This window comes from Cylas formicarius, unplaced genomic scaffold (genome assembly GCF_029955315.1).
Source record: "Cylas formicarius isolate icCylForm1 unplaced genomic scaffold, icCylForm1.1 PGA_scaffold_5__7_contigs__length_24384050, whole genome shotgun sequence".
Lineage (NCBI taxonomy): Eukaryota > Metazoa > Arthropoda > Insecta > Coleoptera > Brentidae > Cylas > Cylas formicarius.
The window spans coordinates 11,423,008-11,444,511 of NW_026844341.1; the positions used below are offsets into that span (position 1 = coordinate 11,423,008).

The window sequence follows — 21,504 nt, forward strand, 5'->3', positions numbered from 1 at the left end:
GAAGGTTATTGTCACATCTATGAGATTTCAATTTTTTTTCTGTTGGTATTTACGATACAAAACAGTTGTGGCTTCAGGGAGCCCTGCCTGAACACTACTACAAACTTCGCAGAATTTTTAAAATTAAAATTTGTTCTTTAGTCAAAGGAACTTCCACAGGTTAGTGTAATACTATTTAAACATCTGGAATCCTCCTGCTGCGATTGTTGATTAATTAAACTTGCTGAAGTTTTCCCAATCACTTTTCTGGCTTCTTTAGAGCTTTACTGAAACTGGCAAAAGGAGGGGCATGAACGTTATTTCGGATGACTGATTATTGAAAGATAAAGACCTGAGTCCTGGTCAGTGTTGTTTTGGTAAAAGCAAGGATTTTAGTTTGGTCGGTTTCATAATCGTGTCCGGCAACTTATAATACGTTTATTTGTCGGATGACTGATTCCCATATTGGTGACAGGTACAGACTTGAGTCGGGGCTAAGATTGTTTGGTTGATTTCTATCGAATCCCAGACTTTTCGTTGGTGGAAGAATTGATTATATGCAAGAATTTTAGTTTTATCGAATAAAATTTGATGTTCGGTTTCGTAATTTTGTTCGGCAACTGCTGATACCTTCGTTTATTTGTCGTAATCTGAATGCTTTTTCATGTTCCTTGATCCTAGTTGATATCTTTCGTCCGATTTCTCCAATGTATTTTTTCTAATGCTAAAACACTTGGTATTTCAAACGAAATTTTGTCGTTGATGAATCAAGATGTTGAGAGATTTTTGAACTGGTAAATCCGGTTTTTGTGTGATATTTCTTAAAAACTGTTGATATATGGTCAAGTGATGTTTTAAATGTAAGGAAGGACCACAGTGACAAGTGTGGAGTTGCTTTCGGGCTCAATGTCTTTGGAAGGTTGTGGTGAAGTGTATTTTATGAGAGAACGCTTAATATCTCTAACGTAGAAATTATTAGAGAGAAGAGCAGATGTAAGGTGATTTCATTCTGGGTAAGGTGACTAAACCTGAAATAGTTTTGCGGTTGTGTAAATAAGAGGTGCGACATTGCATTAAGGTATGGTCTATAAGAAAATCTAAGAATGTGAGATTATAATTAGTTTCCAATTTATTGGTAACACGTATTGTGTAGTACTTAACATGCTAAGAAAATCTTGAGGGACTCTTGACCAAGAGGCCAATTAACCAAGGTATCATCAACGTAGCGTTTCGACAGTTTTGGTTTAGATGGACGACGTTTGTTCAAAAATTTGACCCTTACAACCGTTATGTTCCAGGCAAGCATTTTTCTAATAAGATGAGAAGGTTTAGTCCCAGATTCTCGGATTTTAATATATCTGAAATAATGTTGAAGAGTTTCAGGAATAGGGACTACCAGAACGGATTTAATGCAATGGCTTTCAATTGTTCAACAAAAGGAAAGGAGTTAAGAACGAAACTACCAATTTTCCCTGTAAAGGATTTTAATATAGAAGCTAGATAATTTGCTGGAGAACCAATGGTGCTCACAATAGGTTGAAGGGGTAATCCTAGTTTGTGAATCTTAGAGAATCCGTTGAGACAAGGGGCGACAGACTTTTTCCACGGTTCCAATAGAGAATAACCCTTAATGACAGATTTAAGGTTGCGTTCCAAATATGACGTAGGATCTTTTTTAAGTTGACGATAGGATCCGTCTGTAAGAATATCTTGAATGTTTTCCTGAGATTAACATCTCAATATATAAGCAATTACAGAGTAGAATGCGAGCCAGTTTCACTTAAGTTCTGCAGGAACAAACAGGATGATCCAGCAGATTTGTAAATAGTAAAATAATTGAAGGGCTCTTGCAGGAAAAAATAAAACCGACTTCCGTAGACCTACATAAATAGATTTTAATGTAGAACTCCTTTTTTTTTTCAAAAAAAAATTACATACAACTTATTGCAGAATAATATCAACCAAACAACATCCTCACGCTCGCACGCAACAATAAAAAAGGTACACTTTGTAACTTTGAAAAAAGATCCATCCCTTACTCTTATGTTAAACTTAAACTTACAAATATATAGAGAATTTTTACCGAAATCTTCAGCACGTTAATACTAAATTTTAATGCATAGTCAAACAATAAATACAATTAAAAAAAAAACTACATCGAAGTAGGAGACCAAAAGTTCATTTCGCGCAGCTCGGAAGGCTTGGGGGTGTACACGTGGGTCCTCTGCTTGCCGGTACCGGTTACATTGTCGACGCTGGCACTGCTACTGGCCCTTTCCAGCTCGGCTTTGTTCTCCTCGTGGATGAACCCCATCGACTGGGAAATCTCCCGTCTGGCCAGCAGATTCGACAAAATCCACCCCTTCGACTTGTCCGTTTCCACGTAGGGACTGGTGAAGTACTTATTCACCCTCCTCTGGCTCTTGGGCGAAGCCAACGGAGACGCGGGCAACGATTTGCTACCCCTGCGTCGGTAAGGATCGAACTTGGCGAGCAATTGCTCGCACTCTTCAGCGGGCTCCGGAGGGTTACCCTGCAGGGGTTTCCCGGAAACGATCTGATTCGCGACCCGCACGATCGTGTTGCCCACCTGCGCCGTTTCGCCCTTGAAGCCGTCGTCTGTACCCTTGGGTTTGGGCTGTTTGAGAAACGCCGCCGACTGCTGAGCCAAGCTCGGTTTGGAGAAGTCCACTTTCTTGGTCGACTGCGAGGACTGGATCACTTTCGTTTCCGTCATGTTTTGGGCGTCGTTCTTCGGTTTTGGCGGGTAGCGGTAGTAGTGCATGAAACTGTCGTCCAGCTCCGTGGGCGAGAATGCGTTTTGGTCCAAGTCGAACCTGCGAACGAGACAAAGTGACCTTTAGCGAGCGCAAGGAACGCCCGAAATCAGGCAACCAACAAAAAAGCATCCTAAAATTAAATCTGATTAGCATTTTCCTCTATCACGTAAGGCTTTTTTATCAACAATAAAAGAATTAACAAATGAAAATCTCAGTTGATTTGATCATTATTTTTATTAGTGCAAAACCCGGACTAAAAAATCTTAATTAAATAACAAAGTCTCAAGCATTAGTTAAGTCCATTCATTTTTGGTCGAAAAACTTCGTCTGTTGTCCCTTTTTAATGATTAGCAGTAATCTGCCATCACTGGACATTATTTGAGGTTCCTTTTCTTTTATATATTTTCTAGAAAAGTGTAGTTTTATACCCATCTTACATTTCCATTAAATTTCAATAACATGATTTGTACAATGCCTTCGTAATTGTTTCCTAAATGTTCTCTTGGATGAGTATTGTAGTCTGTACCAAGTTTTTTTATTGATGCGATAAATAATAAATGAATTACTTTGTTCAAAATGTCTCGCGCTTAATGAAATATAAGATAATTTTTGTTTGGAGGTCTAGATGCTAAAATTTCATGATCCTTAGGTAAACCTGTCTGTTACCAAGTCAACGATGACAACGAATTGACTACATATCTGGAAATCTCAGAAACTGAAATCATTTTCAGAGATTTTCCGCTAACATTCTGTTAATTTATCCAAAATATATGCCAGTTGGGTAGCAATTTCAATTTTTAGAATGTAATATTATGTAATGCTATGTAACGTTAAAACAATAAATATGACATCAAAAATTAATTCAATAATGTTGAGAGACAGAAATTAAAAAAAAAACATTGTTTTTCTATTAGTTTAGTCCCTATAACTCTAAATATGTTAAAAATGTCAAATCCACAGTCTTTGGTGGCCTCCGTTGCTTATTTAACGCAAATAAACAGATCACAGGATTTGCTTAGTTCGTTATATCGCTTCTTTGATTTAAATGCATTGATTAAAAGCAAATAAAATGAGTTTAAATACAATGTCGCTTCATTTACCCAACGCGGCACCTGTGTCATTGTGCCCTTTGTTCGCGGTGATTGCAAGTCGTAAGTTGTTTGCGTTTTTGGAGGGAAAGGCGTTACAGTTATTATGGAAATGGAAATATTCTTAATTAATTGTGGGGGCGTAAGTACTTATAAAAATTAAATCTTTTAAGCTCATCAGCTGCCTACCTGTTCGCATTGTTTATTCAGAATAAACTTGTTAGATACTAGAAACATATTGATAAGTTATTTAAAGCAAATAAATATTCACTTGTTTGAACTTCTAATTTGTATGTTTTAATTCAGCTCATATAACATTACCATAAATACTTATTTATCTAAAATTACAGTATGCGTATTTCTTTAAAAAACATATATAAATAGGCAAACAATATTTTTGATTTTTTGTTGTTTTTATTTTAAAAAACAATTTGAATGTTAAAATTCGTACCAATTTTGTCCTACTCTGCCCTTTTGTTAGTTTTATCACCCTATTAATTATTATTTTAACCTTGAAAATCATCGGATGCTGTGATGTGAATACAAATTGTCATAAAACTAACACTTCCAAAATATTTTAGTTATTTGCAGTTTTCTAAGTTTCAGTTTAAGTTTAAATTCGCCTTAAACGAGGTATCTATGAGCTGCCGACGAATACCTATTATAACAATAATGATTTATTTCCAAAATAAATTACACTTGTATTTAATAGCATTTCATTTGTTGTATTAAACAGGTTAATTGTTATAGTTTTTGTTAGCTGACAAACTCATTTTGTGGTTTAGAAGCAAACTAGCCAAGATAAGCGCCGACAAAAAAATGCTTTTCGAAATCTATATAGTTTATAATTTTTAAAAATTTTGTTAATGTTTCAGCTTACTAATGAAGAGTTATTTATTAATGATTTGCTAGATTTTTTTTAAACTACACTTACCATTTCCCAAAGTTCAATCTAAAAAGTTTAGAGACTTTTAGGTAAGAATTTAAACATAAAGTAAGCAAATTGAGATGATATACGATCAACCAACTCTTATGGACATCGAATCATGAAATTCTCGATTCAAATTTTAAAAAATTTAATGTAAACTAAACGTGTTTCACCCAAATAAAAGTAGTTATTTATATCACGATATACTTTATATATCACAAATACTTTTATACTATTCAGTTAATTTAATGTTAGTACCTTATTGTATTGATTGAAACAAGTTATAATATATTTTGAAGTTACTTTTAGGAAACATTTGTTTAAAAGTAGCCAAACAAATATTTATTTGAAATTTTGAAAAAATGTATTACAATTATTTATGCTTAAAATAATCAAAGTATCAAATGAATATTTACCACCTTTTTAACGGTTGGTCAGTCAGTCAAAAGATGTTTTGACCCATTTAAACGAAAAACAAACTTTTTTTTTTCAAAAAGACGAAACCGTTTTGAAAAAAAAACTAACTGCGCTACTGAATACGACGTAAAAATCTATATCGGATGCGCTTTTGACCTTTCCTTTTCATAGGGTACCCCAGATACGAGGGGTACCCCAAAAGTTCAGATCTCCAAAATCGCCCTGTAGATTAAAAACTAAGCAGGTCATGAAAAGTGTGTTAACGTCATCTTTCGTTTCACAGTAACGGACATACCCCTCTGTCTAGACCCAAATGAGACACAGTGTACGTAAAGGTAGTGTTGATATCATTTAAAGGGCAACTGTAAATGACATCAACAAAAAAGTAGGTGAATAGTTTTTTTAATTTAAGAATTGTATGTTATGTAAGTTGCTATTATTTGTATCAATGGCATGGTTGAATTATTAATTGTATTATTTTTTTTTAATGGCAAATAATATTTTGTCACTCTCAGATTTTTATGTTTTGCTATTTGATGTGTAAGTATCAAAAAGTTTTCAAATAGGCCTGTGGTATAGGTAAAAAATTATAGGATTTCTGAAGAACGGGTTTATTGGTATTGGTATTGGTATTAAAGGGGGGCGCCCTCGCGGGCGTCCAAGCACTTAGGCCACCAGATGGGCCCGTTGTGCCCCCAGGCCGCTCTAGAGGGCGTCCAGAATGCCGCCCCTCCTGTAGAAGGTCAGCAACTCCTTTAGCCCAATACCATGCACTGAGTCCGGATCGATCAGGGCGGGTTTAATTATAAAGAATTAGTTTTATTTAAAATAACATTAATGCTCATAATTTTGCATGTAATAAAAATGCTAATTTACATTTTCTGTTCATTTCGATTCATATGTTCTGAAAATTAAGCAATTTAAAAAATATAATAATAATAATAATAATAATAATAATATTAATAATAATAATATAAATATTATTCCTCCTGTGGACGTTTCAATTAAGCTCTAAAGAAGCCAACAGGATGATTGGTGGTGTTGGAATTAATTTATAGCGTTTTGATAACAGGTGGCGCTAGTGATACAGATTTTCTTTGTGATTTTTTTAATATATCGGAATTCGTGCCGAATAAACTGTTTTTGCGAGGAATTTTGCTCCATTGTTTTAAAATGGGTAGAAGTGCTGCAGAGAGTCATCATATTTTGGTAGAGGTTCATGATGAACATGTACTAGCTGAGCAAACATGTAGAAAATGGTGTGCACGTTTTTAAAACTAACCAAAAAATTCGAAGATGAAGAATTTGAAAAAGATTCATGTCAGAGTCTCCAAGAATTGTCAACTTCACTAGAAGTTGACATTTCCAACGTCGGAAAGCGTTTAAAAAAATTAAGGATGGGTCCCATATGAATTAAAGTAAAAAAATATTGGAAAGCGATTTTTGATTTGTGGTTTACTGCTTCGGTGGGAAAAAAGAAAAGGATTTTTGCAACGTATCGTCACGGGAGAGGAAAAACGGATTTACTATGACAATCCTAAACGAAGAAAGTCTTGCATAGAACCTGGTAAACCATCAACACCAGTGGCGAAAAAACATATCCACGGATCGAACTCTTCAAATGAGGATTATGTAGAATGGGTGGACTCATAGATCGCATTTACTAGCAGTTTTCCGGGCGTGGGATCGGTCGTTTACCGGAAAAACTAGAAATAGATGGTAGAAAGTAATGGAGAATATTTCAACTAATGTATGTTGCTATTCATTTTTAAAAAATATTTTTTTCGATTAAAAAAAATGTTATGAATTAATTCCAAGTCCTACTATTTCATTTTGTACTGCTATGTTGAAATTGGTTAACAATTAAAAGTGAAAAAATGCTATACACCGACATTTTTTAGCAATTATCTCAATGATGAAATAATAATGAAAATAAAAAATCAAAAAGGCAAATGAATAACGAACATAAAAAAAATAAAAAATTGACAGACTGTTGTTTAATTAGTTGAACTGAGGTGACTTTTACTTGAAAATCCATTTATCAAAATAAATAAGAACTAAAAGTTCAGATTTTTACGAAATTATATATTATGACAAGACAATTGTTTCGACAACACCGGGTCATTATCAAATGTAATATCTACAAACTACCTGCTACTATATATACCGAAAAATGACCATAAAAACTTAATTATCGTTGTTGCGAGAATTTAAGTTCAGTAAAGGAGAAGTATTTAAATCTAATTGAGCGTTAAGCAATACATTTGAATGTCTCATTTTGTTAATCTACTTTTTGTCGCTGTCTGTAAAATATCTAAATTGTCGTCAAAAATGTGTTTTTCTGTGTTTAAGTGTGTAGCATAATTAGAATCTAGATTATTATTTTTAAACGCTCTTTCTTATATGTTCGTTAATGCGTTTCTTGAAGGATCTACCTGTTTGGTCAATATAAATTTTAGGACAAGATCCACATTTTAACCTGTAGACACCTGATTTTTGGGATTTTGGACATTTCGATTTATTGTTTTTTAAATATTTTCCAATTGTGTTGTTAGTTCTGAAGGCTATTTTTAAACCACATTTTGACAAATGTTTTGAAACTTTTTCGCTAGGTTCTCCTAAGTATGTAATTGTTTTAAATTGTTCGTGTCCTGTATTTGGTTTCGGATAAATAGAGTTTAATGCTGTCTGTATTAAAATCTAATTTGTTTTGCACTTTCATAATAGTTAAGTCAAAAAAATTAATAGAGTTATCCTGTTCAATCTCGATAATGAATTTTATACGATTATGTAATGAGTTAATTTAAATTTATATTGGACAGACAGGTAGATCCTCCAAGAAACGCATTAATGTACTTAATGTACTCAATACATAATCGTATAAAATTCATTATCGAGATTGAACAGGATAAAAACAAAGACAAAACATTTGTCAAAATGTGGTTTAAAAATAGCTTTCAGAACCCAGCAACACAATAGGAAAATATTTAAAAAACAATAAATCGAAATGTCCAAAATTTCTCAATATGTGGTTTAAAAATAGCTTTCAGAACTAACAACACAATAGGGGATCTTGTCCTAAAATTTATATTGGACAAACAGGTAGATCCTTCAAGAAACGCATTAACGAACATATAAGAGCGTTTAAAAATAATAATCTAGATTCTAATTATGCTACACACTTAAACACAGAAAAACACATTTTTGACGACAATTTTGATTACACACAGCCACAAAAAGTAGAAAATTAAGTTTATCGGAAGCCATGGAGATTAACAAAATGATACATTCAAATGTATTGCTTAACGCTCAATTAGATTTAAATACCTCTCCTTTATTGAACTTAAATTCTCGCAACAGGATTAATAAAGGTTTTATGGTCATTTTTCGGTATATATAGTAGCAGGTAGTTTGTAGATATTACATTTGATAAAGACATGGTCTTGTCGAAACAATTGTCATGTCATAATATATAATTTCGTGAAAATCTGAACTTTTAGTTCTTATTTATTTTGTTTAATTGGTGATTTTAATAGTCAACTTGAACGCTTGCCTTAACATATTTAGGTCGTTAGACAATGCCTTATGCCTGCGTGTGTAAATTTGTTGTTGACACTCAAATCTGGCTTGTTTACGAGAAAAACGATTATACAGAATCACGGGAGAGCGATGACGGCACAACTTGCGTCAGCGCACAACACACAACAGTGCGGTGAACCGAACACACCCACTTTTGACCAGAACGATTATACAGAGATAGGCCACACGCAGACCAAAAAACGTAAAAAAAAAACGAACACGAACCACCATAATTGAATTCCCAAAATAAACGTCATCATACACGACACGTTACGCGCTCAGGTAATAATACTTATCGAAATAATTCTAGGAAGTTTAACTCAGGTAATTTAACTGTGACCACTTTTACTTTTTTCTGCGGCGTCAATGCTTGTAGAAACAATTGGATATACAGGGTGACGCTTAAATTTGCACTTCATTTTAAACAGTTTATATTGCATTAACGATTTCAGGTATTTTCTTTCTTACTGGTTATGTTATTTTTCGCACGTGTTATTACGATCTTATTACGCTCGGTAAGCCAATGGACCTTGGACAACACTTTTTCCAGCCTGTCCCATAATGTTATTAAAAATTATTTTGAGAATTTTCGGAAAAATTGTTAATTTCATTATAAAGCTTAAAACTAATTTCTAGATTTTTTTTCCTGAAGCTCCAGTGGTTCTCGAGTAAACGTCCAGGCGTCTTTTGCACCTTTAATGAAACACACTATATAGAAGTAAATGGAGCAAAAGTAAATATATGACTAATCAAACGTACAAGGGGATAATTACAAAGTCGACTCTATTGTTTTGCAATTAAAATACTTATTCAATTGAATCGTTTGTCTAATTTTCGAATCATCTGTTTGCAAGTGGATAACAACATAATATCCCAGATAATAAAATATTTTTTTAATTGTTAAAATTTAAAAATACCGATTGTCATTAAACTAACAAGTAATTATTAAATGAAAAACGTACTTTTGTAAAAAATACATTTTTTCCACTCCCTTCTGCAAAATACCCAAGTGTCAAAGTGTCATTTTTCCAGTCAGTTCGGGTTCCCACGGACGTTTCCGGGATATTACAGCACAGGTTTGGGAGCAATCGGATGTTTCCGGAGATATTACCGCACCGCTTCAATTTGCCAATTCTGACGATAGTGTCAGTTAATCTATTCGCAAAAATGTACCCAAAAACTAGAAGTCATAGAAAGAGTACATATATGAAATAGTATATGCCGTTTACTATACTGTTGCTTGTTGCATAATATACTGTTTGGGAAATTGTATACTTGCGTGCATAGAAATCGGTCCACTGTACACTGTAACTACGTTTTCTTTAGAAACTATTCCGCAGATCAAAAAAAGAAACATGTTGTTTAAAATACTTTTTAATATGTACTTAAATTTGTCAAGAGTGCTGATCTACATGCGTAGCAACGGGTAAACAAACGAGAGCAACAAACTTGTCAAAGACTTAAATTGCCTTTGGAAAAAGCTGCTCAAATTATTGCTTTAAACAATTCGAAGAGTGTGTCAACGTTATGAGGAGACAACAACTCGTGATGACCTTTTATTGTATCAACAATAATAAGAAATAATATTGAGAAGACTGAATGAAAATAACTTGACATCAAAAACACCTGCAATTGGTCCAGCTCATCAACAAGCCCGCCTACGGTTTGCCCGAGATCATCTGAATTGGACATTGGAACAATGGGCGGTCTAGTTTTCAGATGAGACCGCAATATGCCTCTCAGGTAGCGACCAGCGAAGAAATGTATACCGAAGACCAGGAAAGCGATGTGCAGAATGCTGTATGGAAGATCGGAGTGTTTATGGAGGTAGCTCCTGGATGATCTGGGATACAATTTCGATTTTCAGTCGTAGGAGCGACCATGGTCAAGGCAGAGAAGATTTAACGGATACTAGGCAGATCGAGGAGATTTTGGCAGCTCAGTAGTTTTCTTTATGTCGACTACATTGGACAAGTCGTTTTTATGCATGACAATGCTAGGTCGCACGTCGCAAGAATCGTGCAACATTAGATTACAGAAGCCGGTTTAAGAGTGATGGAGTGGCCAGCATATAGTCCCGACCTCAATCCGATAAACAATTTATGGGATGAACTAAAACGAAGAATTCGAGCAGTAGAGGAAGTGTGGTTTTATATTCCGGAAGAAATAATAGCGAACTTGATTAGCCTAATCGTGAAGGGGTCATACCCGTTATTTAAAAAAAAGTTTTAAGTTGTTAGCTGTCAATAAGTCTATTTCTTTTAGTAATAAAAAAAAGTTAATTTGCCCCATGTAGTTATTTTACTTCGCGAAACCTAAGAAGCTCCAAATATATTTATATTAAATTGTCTTTCAAATAGCATATTTATGTTTTTGAACTGATGACTGATTTCTGAAAAAAATGTAATTATAACGTATTTCTATGCATTCCAGTGTATATCAAAAATAATCTAGATGTATTTTTTTTCCTCGACACCCCGTATATTGAGATAGTCGTGCCGCTCGATCTAGATAATTCGACCTTTCAAACGTTTAACTTAAGGCACTATTCTAAGAAAGAGAAAAAACTTCCCAAGGCCGGCAAACCAACAAGAACTGCTTTACCGCGACCGCAATCGCTACAATCACCTAAAAATCGATAATTACCTAGTTCGAATGAAAAACGACACTGACATTATGACGGACTAATTGAAATTCTCCCGATCGTGAAAAAATAAATATTTTCCAGTGTGTTTTATAGTCGGTACGATTTGTGTTGGCATAGTCTGCAATAAAATGTCAGACAGAATAAAACAGATTGTTCATCTTGCTTCCACTTATATTTCATCAGATGTTGTCCTGATCCATGGAAGACTTGGGAGTAAGAGAGACAGAATCAGTTGTACTTGACATTTGTTAATTTAACTAGTACGCCCATTCTCAAATATGGATTCATGTATTGTCTATGTAGTAATAGATCAGGGTATTCCTTAATGATATGCGAATATTTAAGTAGGTGAATCTACATGAAAAAATTATGATAAGTTGTTAAATATTGTCCGAAAACTCTGTCCATGCAACAAAAATTAAAACAATACCAAGAAAATTGGAAAATTTAATCATATAAAATATAATTTGCCATATTTAGTTTGTATTTCTTTGGTAACTGTCTGAAGAGCTGCCTTCCAAACAGATAGTACTGTAGTATCATCGTGTCTTGCCTCGCTTAAAATATTTTTATCAAAAAATATTTTGCATTGAACCAACACCAATCATATGACATTAAATGTATAATGATAGGAAGGCAATCTTGAAACTTAATGACCCATTTCAACAATTATTTCGTCTGTAGCATACGGCAAGTTGGTTTTGTAATTTTTGTCAATTTTTAACAACTCATATTTACACCATTTTCTGGGTAGTTAATCCGCTTACTGCGCAGTCAATTTATAATTTTCTCTTTCCTTATCTATGCATTTGCTACACAGTCGATAATTATCTGTAATAATTAAAGACGGTTGTTCGACTTTCGGAAGCAGTTCTTCAAAAATGCGACCCTGTTTTGAAGTGGAAATTACTGTAGGAAAATGGGTGAGTTTTGCCATTTTTTGTATACGAGTGGAAGCAGGTAAAATACTGAGGCGCCTTCTCTCTTGCTTTTATGACCCACTATGCCATCGCAAATCGTACATACTACAGAATACTGGAATTTCTATGAATGAATCATTCTTAAAAGCGCTATCTAAGGTTACAATAATGTATGCTACAAATAATGATGCAACAATAATATAATAATAAATATATGATGTATGCAATGTTTTTGTTGTACCTCCTCGCTCCTCCTGACAGTTCGTTATTTTCGGCTATCGCCACCTCCAAAATTTAAGTTAATCTCTTTTAAAAAAACAGCTTCGTATTCGTTTTTCAATTATTCGACCATGAAAAAAAAAAGTTCATCAAACTGGAAACAATATTTAAAATGTCTCCAAAAATTTAAACCCTGACAAACCTTTGAGGCTGGTTTAAACAAATAATCTCGGATAAAGTTAGCGTGAAATGAAGATTTGAAAGTAACGAGTGCCATTTTAACGAGATTCCCCTCAGCAAAACATACAAACACACTAACCAATACAATACGTACCCGCCGTTGACCAATGAAAAATGCCCGGTGAAAAACATGTCGTGGAAGATGGAGCAAGTGTAACCACTACGAGACGCGCGTCAAAACTGTCAAAACTAAACCCTCGGGCCGCGACGTTTATATATACGAACACTATTTTGGTAAACACGTCTCTCCAGATAACAATACCTATTGTTTTCGAACCCAAACGAAGTAGAGTTCAGAGCGTGTCGAAATCCTTTAACGGTGTGACGACAGCGACGGGAAAAAACAAACGAACGGCGTCCCAGGCGTCCGATTGGTGGAGAGCCAAAGGCTCGACCACGTGGCGACTTCCCCCCTCACGCACCCACGTCCCTGGCCCGATGACGAGCACTTTGAAGCAATACGCGAAGGTGATTTCGTCAGAAGTGCGTATCCGAGAACGATGCGAGAACGCTAGACGGAGTCGATGGTATTCTTTGACCTCAAAAAAGGCGCGTGGGCCACCACAAACCGTGAAGATAGCCAGAGGTCTTGAAAAAACGCGTGACCTTTTACTGGTTGATACACAAAGCCGCGGTCAGTAGTGTGCGATTCGAAGCACATGTTGCGTTATACATTTTTATGCATTACGTGTAATATCTGCATACCAGTAGATAAAAATTTTAGTTAGTTTAGTTTAGTTAGTCTGTATAAGCAAACCCAACAACCTATGAAGTCACCAACCAAATACATTCTATATAGTTATGAAGTTGCCACATTTGCATTATCATGTGTCAAAGAAAAAGCAACTGGACTTTAGTCAAAGGTTAGGTTTTTCAAGAAGCGCACTACGTCAAACAATATTCTTTTAGACATGTAAAAAAGGAAACATCTGTTTGGCACTAGTCCAAGGATAGACGGACTGCGAAGTAAAGGAAGATGGACAAATGTCCCAAACTACAATGCAAAAAAAGTATCGTATAGGGATTTTAATAAGAGGTGTTATTTTGAAAAGAACGCTATGAAACGATACGCGCTTCACAAAGCAAGTCATTTTATTTATTTTAAGAATTTCATAAAGAACAAAATTGAACGTCGAAAAAATATTTTTTTATATTTAATCTTGAAGCTAGGGATCAACAGATATTATTTCAACGATATTATATTTTACTAATAACAGAGGTAGCCATGGCGAGAATAACGATGTCAAAGTTTGTTTCAATTATTTGGCATTACTGTCACTAGTTCAAAAAGTTTGGAGTTTTGTTATTACGAATACAAAGTGAGTTTAAAAAGTAATGTTAATTATTAAAAAAATAATATCCGTGTAAAAGGCATGGCGGAAAGATTAAATGTTTTCATAATAAGAAAAAAATTTTTTTCATAACCTTGTATTTGAAAAGGTTCACGATTTATACAGTTTTATTTTAAAAACAATTTTTCGTATTCACGATCTTTTTATCGATTAACTTATCCCAAATTTAGGTGCCAAGAGAATAAATATATGTTTTATAGGAACCACGTCAATAGAAAAGTCTATCTCGTTTGTTGTGAAGGCAATTCTTCAAAGGAAAAAACTACAACATTTTCCTTAAGGCTAAGAAGACATGTTATCCAAATGAAAATAAAATTATGATAAAGTATGTATCTGCTGAGGCTCCTGTAAACCATACCTCGCAAAGAATAGTGAAAACACAGAAGGACGTTATATCAAAGTTCACTACGAAATTTACGTAATGACGAAAATCATTACAAAACAGATTTTTTTAAATTTTCTATATGCACTTCAAATGATAGCAGATAATAGCAGCATTGTTTGAAAAAATCTTCTTCAACAACGAACCAACGATTATCGAGCAACAGAGTATTCGAATTGAAGATACTTTCAATTTGGCGATGATAGATGGTAAAATGTTTAGTGTAATTAGTAATTCATCAACCGAAACATCAAAAGTTATGAACGACCCTGAATAAAGTCATGAACCTTCCTGCTAATGGAAACCTATGTGATTATGAAATATCCACATTACATGCGTGGATAAGAAGTCTAGAATGTTGTCTGCACATTTCTTATAGAATTTTGTCTGATGTTTGATGTACAAAAATAGCAATCATTGATGAAAAGCTCATAAAAATTTAGGATCGCACATCAATAACTAGAGTACTCCACACATTTGTATATTATTTGTCTTGTCTTGTTTGTTTTCTATTTAATAAAAAAAAATCATTTTTAGTTCTAGACAATGATTTTCTTAAACGCCTCTGTGATTTTAACGACCATGTGCTTGAGTTTTGAAATAAATGTGGACAGCCTCCATAAATTACTTTTACATGGTCCTCAAATAATACAGATTCGAATGTTTTCAGAGGAAGCGCTAGAGTCCGCAATAAAGACTTCAGAAAAATATAGGGAGTATTTCTCACGGAGCAGAATCAATGAAAGATATACTTATATTTCATCTTTGTCTAAATTTGTGGGACCACGGTCAAATAAGGAACCACTATCAAAGAGGCTCTTAATTTATTTCGAGAGCCTACTTTACAGGCATCTCAGCTAAGATAAAATGATGAAAATATTATTCAGAATGGGGCCTCTAGTTCCAATTTACCCACAATCCGTGCGTTGTTAGCTGGGCAACCATCTTGCTGATTATATTTACTCCTTCCAAGAATTAATGCCAAGTCTGTCAGATTTTCATTAAAAAAAGGTCCCCCAAATCTACCTCGGAAAATTAGATGGAATCCAAAGCGACTTTGAATATTTTGATACACTACAACAGGGGTCTCCAAACTTTTCAGCCTTAGGGCCATATTGATCACGCCAAGAAATTCTAAGGGCTAAACCAATATTATCATTAATTGTCGCAGGTGATAAAAAGTTGAATCAGTCCGCTGATGATGTAAAAGGAAGTTAATTTTTTGTCAGATGCCTCTAGCGATGGGGAAGTCTGATATATTATCTGTATCGTATGGGTTACCGTTATAATGGGGTACCCATATCGTATCGGCATAGTAATCATTGATTCCAAAAATAATAAAATACACAAGTAATCACTGATTAATTTATTCTCAATCACAATTACATAAATCTCATTAGAATTTCATATGTCATTATGCTTGTTATAAGTTATTTTTTTATTTAAAATGTATAAAATGTTGGTTGAATTCATTTCAATAATTTGTTGGTTAGTATATAATAACCTACAACAATGTTATGAGTAGTTAGCCCATGACCATATCAATGTAGATGTCATATTAATTAATATTCAACGTAAAAATAGATTACTTCAGTAAACTAAATTTATTTGCTATAAACATCTAATCTCTAGTAGATTTTTCTTTCAAGTATACAAGCTCTCCGCGGGCCGGATGTGGCCCGCGGGCCGTAGTTTGGAGACCCCTGCACTACAACATGAGGATTTTCTGTACTCCATGGATAAGTCAATTTTCGCTTCATCACTCCAAACAATAGACAATGGAAAATTAACGTTCTCATTGTATTTTCCGATATACACCAGTTGCAAAATTGTATTCCTCTACCGACATCAACTTCATGTAATTGGTGGACTTTTCTGGTACGATATGGCTTGAATTTATGTTTTTTAAAGTATTGAAAACTTTAGTTTTTCCATCATTTGTTGCGTGACTTAGTGCCCGCGAGGATATGCTTGGATTTTCCAATACTTCTCTAATTATATCCATTTCCCGGATTTCCTTAAATGACTTTAATTTTCTCTTGGATTTATGAAACTTCTGTAATTGGTTAAATTCTTTTTTAACGTCCGAAATATTTTCTTGTCTGGTTGGTGCTGCTCTGGATATGTCGAAATTCACTGGCTGCCTCTGAGTTTTCGTTTAACAAAATGTAACCCCTTTTCATAATTTTGCTACATTTTATATTTGCTTTTCAGAAGAGCCGAAAATTGAAATACGCCTTATAACTCCATTGGTAGTGAAGATATCGCTATTAAATGTTTCTCAAAAATCGAGCCCTTGATAAGTCGATTTTGCTTTAACCAGAAATAGGTTTTTCCTGTTAAAACACTCCACCACGACCACCCTGTACATAGTCGCCTTACATATCGTAGAGACCCTGGGGTTTTTGGACGAGAAGTTTCAATAAGAGAATACCACACCACATATATCTGCAGTTACTAGAAACTTCCTTCGACAACTCTTTTTCGCAAGGTCAACCAGACTTATCGCCTATTGACTATGTATGGGATACGATAGGTCGAAGGCCAAATCGGTTGCCACATCTTATACTGGATGTGCAACGTCTCGGTGGGTAAAATTATCCTGAACCATGAACCATTGCAGAATGTCAAAACTTACATCGCTATTGAATTTTTAATAAATTTGTTTGACGTCACCGACGTCCCAGAATAATAATAAAATATATCTGTGTTGCAACGTTACCTGCCTATTTTGGCCGACGGTATGCATTTGTCATTGAATAATTCCCCTAGAGATTGTAAAAATTATAATGAAGGTGAGTCAACACTAGATTGGGAATATCTACGTCTCACATCGGTGCAGGAATTTTCCACTTATTGGCCTTCATTTCAATTTTTCCAAACGTTTCAGATAATTCCAACAACTAATACCATCGAAATAAACTAACCTAAAATAAAAAATAAAAAGGAATTCCAGTTATTTGCGCCGTTGAGTGTAAGTCAAACATTTATTTTTGATTCTGTGAAACCAAGTGTCTGTAGTCAGTTAGTATTGATCACTTTCCTTTGGGTTTTGTTGATTTGTTGTGCTCAAATCGGTGACGTAAAATGAATCTGAGAAGCCGCAGGTGTGTGTGAGTTATGGCGCATACGGATATCAAAGACAAACGTGCTAAGCAGGAACGAACATTCACCTAATGAAGGTTGGAAAGGACTGAGATAGCGATTGGTATATTCTGCGCCATTAAGATCTGTGCAAAGATGCTTAGACAGCACCAAGAGTGATCAGCGTGGACTGAAGAAATTCAAGTCATTTCAATACTGCTCCAAAACTACAAGCGATCAAGAATAATATATAAGGCCGATATAGATAGAGAAGAGGGAACTTTTGACTGAATCTAATGTTTCAAATTCTGGGAGCAACGAGATGCAGATGGAAGCAGGAAAGTGGTAATGAAGAAATGTGCAAACTTGTTCATTGTACAGCAGCAAATATATACAACATTTTGACCTAATGGTGACCAGAGATTACAGCAAACGTTACGATTAGATTTTTTTTTACCGATACAATGTTTACGTCTTAATGTTTATTTTGGTTAAAAAGATAAACCGAGAGACCATTGTAATACGTTCGGATTTTGATCGCGTTATCGAACAGGTTTTCAAAATTAAAGGGCAAAGCACGAGCGGACATTTCCATACGGGAAAACACCGCTTAACCGCGAGATAACTGCGCAACGATCAACAACACACGGCAAAAACGACACCAAAAAAAACTTTTGCATAAATTCAATTTAGAAATTCGCATTTTACCGAATTCCTGAACCCGTCCTTGGTATCACGCGCTCGCATCATCCGTGGCAGGCCTGGCAACAAGCCCGCAGAAAAAATATATTGAACAGAGACGCGCGGATCACATGACTTCCTGGTGTTATCTCCGTCCTTTAATAATAATATAACGCCACTCGTTTTCGAATGTATCCCGAAAATGAGACGTCACTTGACTGCATCACTTTCTGCGTCTGTCGATTATTTATTGGGCCGGAGAGCGATATAAATACATCAGAATTCTAATACCCAGGTCGGACAACATGTCCATCATGATAATAAAAAAATATCGACAAATACAGCGTGTTTTCGGAAGTTTTTACCGATTGAGCAAAGTAAGCAAAGCAAAGGTGTAAAATTACTAAAAATATCCATAACCAACAGTCATAAAAACGTCATAAAGGGTTTACAAAAAAGTGACCAAGAAATAATAGTGGGACTTACTTTCAAGTTGTCAAAATGTTCGCCAGGGAGGGTAAGCGTCATTACTTAAGCAAAAAGTTTTTTGCCACATTTTTCAGGAGCTGAAGACAGCCAACAGGCACGTCATTTTAAAACAGAGGCCTTTGTGAAAACCTTTTTGCTCTTTAAGTACGAACAATTATGTAAATAATTATCAGCAACTTCAAAATGCCTAACGGATCTCTATCAACGTTTTTGTAAACGTGGCGATATAATTATTGCTTATAATTGCCACTAGAGGGCGCTTTTCGACATAGCTACTAATATGTGTTATTCCATATTTTCAAAAAATATGCAACGACTTGACTATTTTTTATAACAACAGTCAGCCATACCTTAACACGCCATTGAAAACCACATCTCAATATCCCTTTCCTAACTGAAAATATGAGAACAATTGAAAACTCGAAAAATCCATACTTTGGGAGACATTTTCCGTATATCCGTTAGTTTTTTATTTATAATTGTATTTATTTTAGGTAATAATCTAACTTTACAAAAAGGCCAAATCGGCTACGTGTGGACTAAAACCGCTTTTCCATAGATTAATTTCTTTTTTTTTCGAGTTATTTGGAAATAGGTATTTCTGGATATTCTGGATATTCAGGCGCGAGTAATTTCACGGTTTGTATATTTTTAGCAGGTGTTTACGATAACAAAATTATTATCAAACGTATCGGTGATAATTATTTTACATTTGTATCGTGACGTGTGAATGGTTATTCCCACAGGTGCCAACAAACAACTAAAATTCGCAGAAAACATTAAAAATTTACAATTTGCGATTACGTCATAAAAAAGCGAGCGCAAATAATAAACAATCAGCCACAATTAAGTGCTCGTTTCCGCACCTAACTGAATAAAACTGTAACAATGTTGCTGGCAAGGTTCAATACACCCATATGTTAGACACGTGGTGAAAAATGTCCTCGTAATATTGGCCAGCCAATCGAAACGACCGGCCAAATTGCAAAGCCTACTTAACTCGAATTACAGTTTAGCCTATAGCAAAAACTACTTGCCTTTGTTGTTCGAACAGAATCAAATACTTTTAGAAACACTTTTAAAATTCATCCCGACTCAATAACGATCTAAAACAGAGGCACTGTGTTGAGTAAAACGTTTCGATCTAAGCTCAACTGTTTCACCTGGCCATTGAGTATGACGTCGAATATTTCTTGGCACGCTTAACTTTCTCGAGAATTACAATGGACAAACTGCGGGCAGACATAAAAAAAGAATTTTTTTTATTGTTTTCCACGCAATCACTATAAAGAAGTCAAATATTGCGAGAGAATGGGGCTGTGGTTTCTTGATTGAGTATTACAAACCAAGATAACGCAAGAGGAAAGGAAAAAGTTTAGAGAATGTTACATGTTAGTTTGTTAAGTGACACTTTGAAAATACGAAAATATCTATCCAATTATAGTGAATTACCAGGTTTTTTTTAAATATCTAACCACGATTTTCAAAATAAAAATGTCGCAAAACAGTTTCATCAGAACAAATAACGCAGTAAACACATTAAAAAAAACAAAAAAATGTATGCTATCGAAGATGGCAAAATTTATGCAATATTTTGCTTGGGCGGTTGAACACCAAAATAAATTTCGAAAACCGTTGCTAAACAAGATGATGAAAAATACTCGACACAAGTCAACAAGCTTTGTTGAAATGTAGCTTCTCGCACAAATAAAATAGTTTGCAGGCACAAACGGAACATTCTACTCACTTGTCTGTCATTTTGCTCTTCATCCACTTCGGAAACGACATACCGGCTGCCAATGAACGGTCATCTTGAGTCGCCATCGTCAAGGATAAGAATAATTTCGAACGTATTTACTAAATCGAGGGATGTACAAATAAAAACCAATTTTGGTATTAAGTACAGTAAAATTTAGTATTGTTGCGGAGTTTTGGGGCAGTGTCGTCCGTTCAGGAGTAGGCTTTGGCCATTTTACTCATCTGAAATGGGATTTCATCATCAAAAGCAGTAAAAATTGAATTATTTTCAGTATATTATTGTCATCCCCGCCACATTGCGTCAAAATCAGCTGATACTAGAAACCATACAAACAACAGAATAACTCGAAGAGGTGAAAGCCTTTAGATTAGATTAGAGACTTTTTAATACATACTACTTACACACCGCATATTATGACACAGGTAATAAGAAAGCCATTTTGATTTGTAAGAAACCCAGTACATTGATTTCCACACACAAACTAGTATAGTTATGGATATTTCATACAACTATGCCTACCTTTGCGATTTTACAAAACGAGTTTTTTTTAAGCAAAATAACAGAAGCCATCTTACACCAACAACTTTTTAACAAAGAATGACATCTGAACAGAATATTTTGGGGAGAGAAGGGGAAATGGTAACACAGAATAATTATCATGTTCGTATGGAAATCTGCGGCGAAATGAACTTCTTCTCAACATCATGCGCACTATTGCCAGTGAACAGAGAATAGGTCTTATGATGATGATGATGATTATGACCAATAATGCCTGAACAGACATTTTTATTTTTATTTCAATCCCGATCCACACGATGCCATTTCTAAATTCATTTTCAACAACAAAAAATTTTGATGGAAGACACGATTAATCTTTGTTTTTAAAGTAGTTTAATAAATTTAATAAATACCACATAGTGTTTGTTAGTTCAATTTTTCAGAAAAATATTTCATTGGCTT

At 34.6% G+C, this 21,504-nt stretch overlaps 1 protein-coding gene across 4 annotated transcripts; it reads right to left on the minus strand.

The window, feature by feature from the left end:
- Positions 1-1,859: 1,859 nt before the first annotated feature.
- On the minus strand, positions 1,860-21,201 carry LOC132702623 (uncharacterized). 4 transcript variants are annotated; one of them, XM_060671390.1, is made up of 4 exons: positions 21,064-21,201; positions 20,533-20,765; positions 17,254-17,458; positions 1,860-2,816 (listed from the first exon to the last, which is right to left on the minus strand). In XM_060671390.1, the coding sequence occupies exon 4, from the start codon at positions 2,762-2,764 to the stop codon at positions 2,132-2,134; it is 633 nt and encodes a 210-aa protein (XP_060527373.1). In that variant the 5' UTR covers positions 2,765-2,816; positions 17,254-17,458; positions 20,533-20,765; positions 21,064-21,201; the 3' UTR covers positions 1,860-2,131. The 4 variants fall into 4 exon arrangements, with proteins under 4 accessions (XP_060527373.1, XP_060527371.1, XP_060527374.1 ...); XM_060671388.1 differs by lacking the exon at positions 17,254-17,458; XM_060671391.1 differs by lacking the exons at positions 17,254-17,458; positions 20,533-20,765; positions 21,064-21,201 and adding an exon at positions 19,823-19,903.
- Between the last annotated feature and the right edge of the window lie 303 nt (positions 21,202-21,504).

Coding starts and splice junctions, on each gene's coding strand:
- LOC132702623 (XM_060671388.1), bottom strand. CDS start 20,609: ATGGCGACTCAAGATGACCGTTCATTGGCAGCCGGTATGTCGTTTCCG. Junction 2,817..20,532: donor AAGAGCAAAATGACAGACAA/GTGAGTAGAATG, acceptor TCTCGTTCGCAG/GTTCGACTTGGACCAAAACG.